The following is a 1,623-nucleotide window of genomic DNA, read 5'->3' as shown; positions in this document are numbered from 1 at the left end:
CTATTTTGCGCAGTTTGCTGTTTTTGGCCAACCTTGTTAAAAAATCCTGGCTACACCACTGTTTTTGGGTGTTTTCTGACCATATTATTATGTGATTGAAAATAGGAGATTTGGGGATATTTTTTGGGGACAACCAGAAATTGTTGCGGACAACCCGATTTGATGCCTGGCGGACAACCACATTTTTTTTCTTATTTCGAGCACTGAAGTGAGATAACATAACTTTTGCATTTGTATCTCAACTACTAAGAACATGCGTAACTCTTCTCCCAACTCAACCCCTTCCCACTTTCTTCCTAATTGCTGTATCTTGTCCCTTGTGCTCCATTCATTCAGTATAAGACCTCTGCAGTTTTGCTATCTGTAACAGCTAGGCTTCTTCCAGGAAAGCTATTCATTTTTACCTGGGTGAAGTTGTTCATTTTACACTGGTGTTCTAAAGCCATTTTACAACAGCTAGGTGTGAGCTGAAGTAAATCAATATGACCTGCCTTCCTGAAGGGCACAGGAGCAGTGACCAAGGACTACCCCTGGCCCAAGGATAGAGAACATGGGTCCCAATAACACCAATGTCCCTAACCCTAATCCTAACCATAACCCTAACCATAACCCCTAACCTATTATATTGATATAATATTATATTTATATTGATGTAAATGACATTGGTTTTATTGGGACCCATGTTCTCTATCCTTGAACCCTACCCCTAGACCTTCAACCAAATATTTTGATTGTGAACTATTAATCAAATGCTCCTCCTATTGATAAAATTGCAACCACCCTAACAACAAAAAGACTCCAATGGACAAGTCAAATTAATCCTTGAGAGTTACTGATGCCCAGAGCCACTTAAAGAGTGTATGAATGCAAATAATTAAAAGATTACCATATTTCTTTGCATAGATATCTTCATCTCGTTTACGTTTCATGTCTTGCCATTTTGCTTGGATGCTTTTTCTGTAGTACAGTACACACAAGATGCCCACAACAATGAACCAGCCATACTGTTGCACAGCAGCTATACCTGAAAAATTAAATAAACGTTACCAGACAAACGATTTTGTGCACATCCCTTCAAAGGGTAGATATTAAATCATAATGACACCTGAAAATGAAGGTGTGTAAGACGTGTCTGCACGTGTGTGAACGTGTCATTAATGAACGCTATACTATATTTATACATGTAGAGTATGTCTTATGTCCATTATTGGTATTAGTGAGCATTGCAATAAAATTTGTATGGGTGGACATTCACATCCAGGACCGACGAGTGCGACTGCGACTGTCTTACTCGAACTTATAACGCTTGTTTCCAAGATATCATCTTGTTCCGGGACTTGATCCCCAATATCTTGAGGTTGATTATTCATAGTCGGTAGCGATTGTGTATCCCAGAATGTGACTAATAATCACGAAGGAGCTCCAATAACAACCTGTTTATATGAGTTCTTCTATAATACGCTCCTGAACCTGTTAGTAAAGGAATAGAAACAAAACACACAAATACGCGCCATGTTTGATAAGGTTATAACAGTGGCATGCCGGGAGGCGTCTATTTTTTCCGTACCGCAAATGCGCAAAGGGTTTCTCTGATTGGCTGCTTTGATTTGCTCTGACGCGATA

The 1,623-nt window shown here is 39.4% G+C and overlaps 1 protein-coding gene across 2 annotated transcripts in view; it reads right to left on the bottom strand.

Moving 5' to 3' along the window:
* LOC106805702 (selenoprotein S-like) overlaps positions 1 to 1,538 on the bottom strand; it is a 4,844-nt gene extending 3,306 nt beyond the window's left edge. Inside the window, exons 1-2 of one of the 2 annotated variants that reach the window (XM_014807404.1) lie at positions 1,292 to 1,538; positions 887 to 1,024 (exon numbers count right to left, since the gene is read on the bottom strand). In XM_014807404.1, coding sequence (XP_014662890.1) covers positions 887 to 1,024; positions 1,292 to 1,370 — 217 coding nt within the window. In that variant the 5' untranslated portion in view covers positions 1,371 to 1,538. The remainder of the gene's footprint in view (positions 1 to 886; positions 1,025 to 1,291) is intronic. The other variant, XM_014807405.1, reaches the window with a different exon arrangement.
* Positions 1,539 to 1,623: the final 85 nt, after the last annotated feature.

The sequence above is a fragment of the Priapulus caudatus genome, unplaced genomic scaffold (genome assembly GCF_000485595.1).
Source record: "Priapulus caudatus unplaced genomic scaffold, Priapulus_caudatus-5.0.1 Scaffold124, whole genome shotgun sequence".
Taxonomy (NCBI): domain Eukaryota; kingdom Metazoa; phylum Priapulida; class Priapulimorpha; order Priapulimorphida; family Priapulidae; genus Priapulus; species Priapulus caudatus.
The sequence above is the reverse complement of the archived record's forward strand: the minus strand, read 5'-3'. Positions and strand labels throughout refer to the sequence as shown.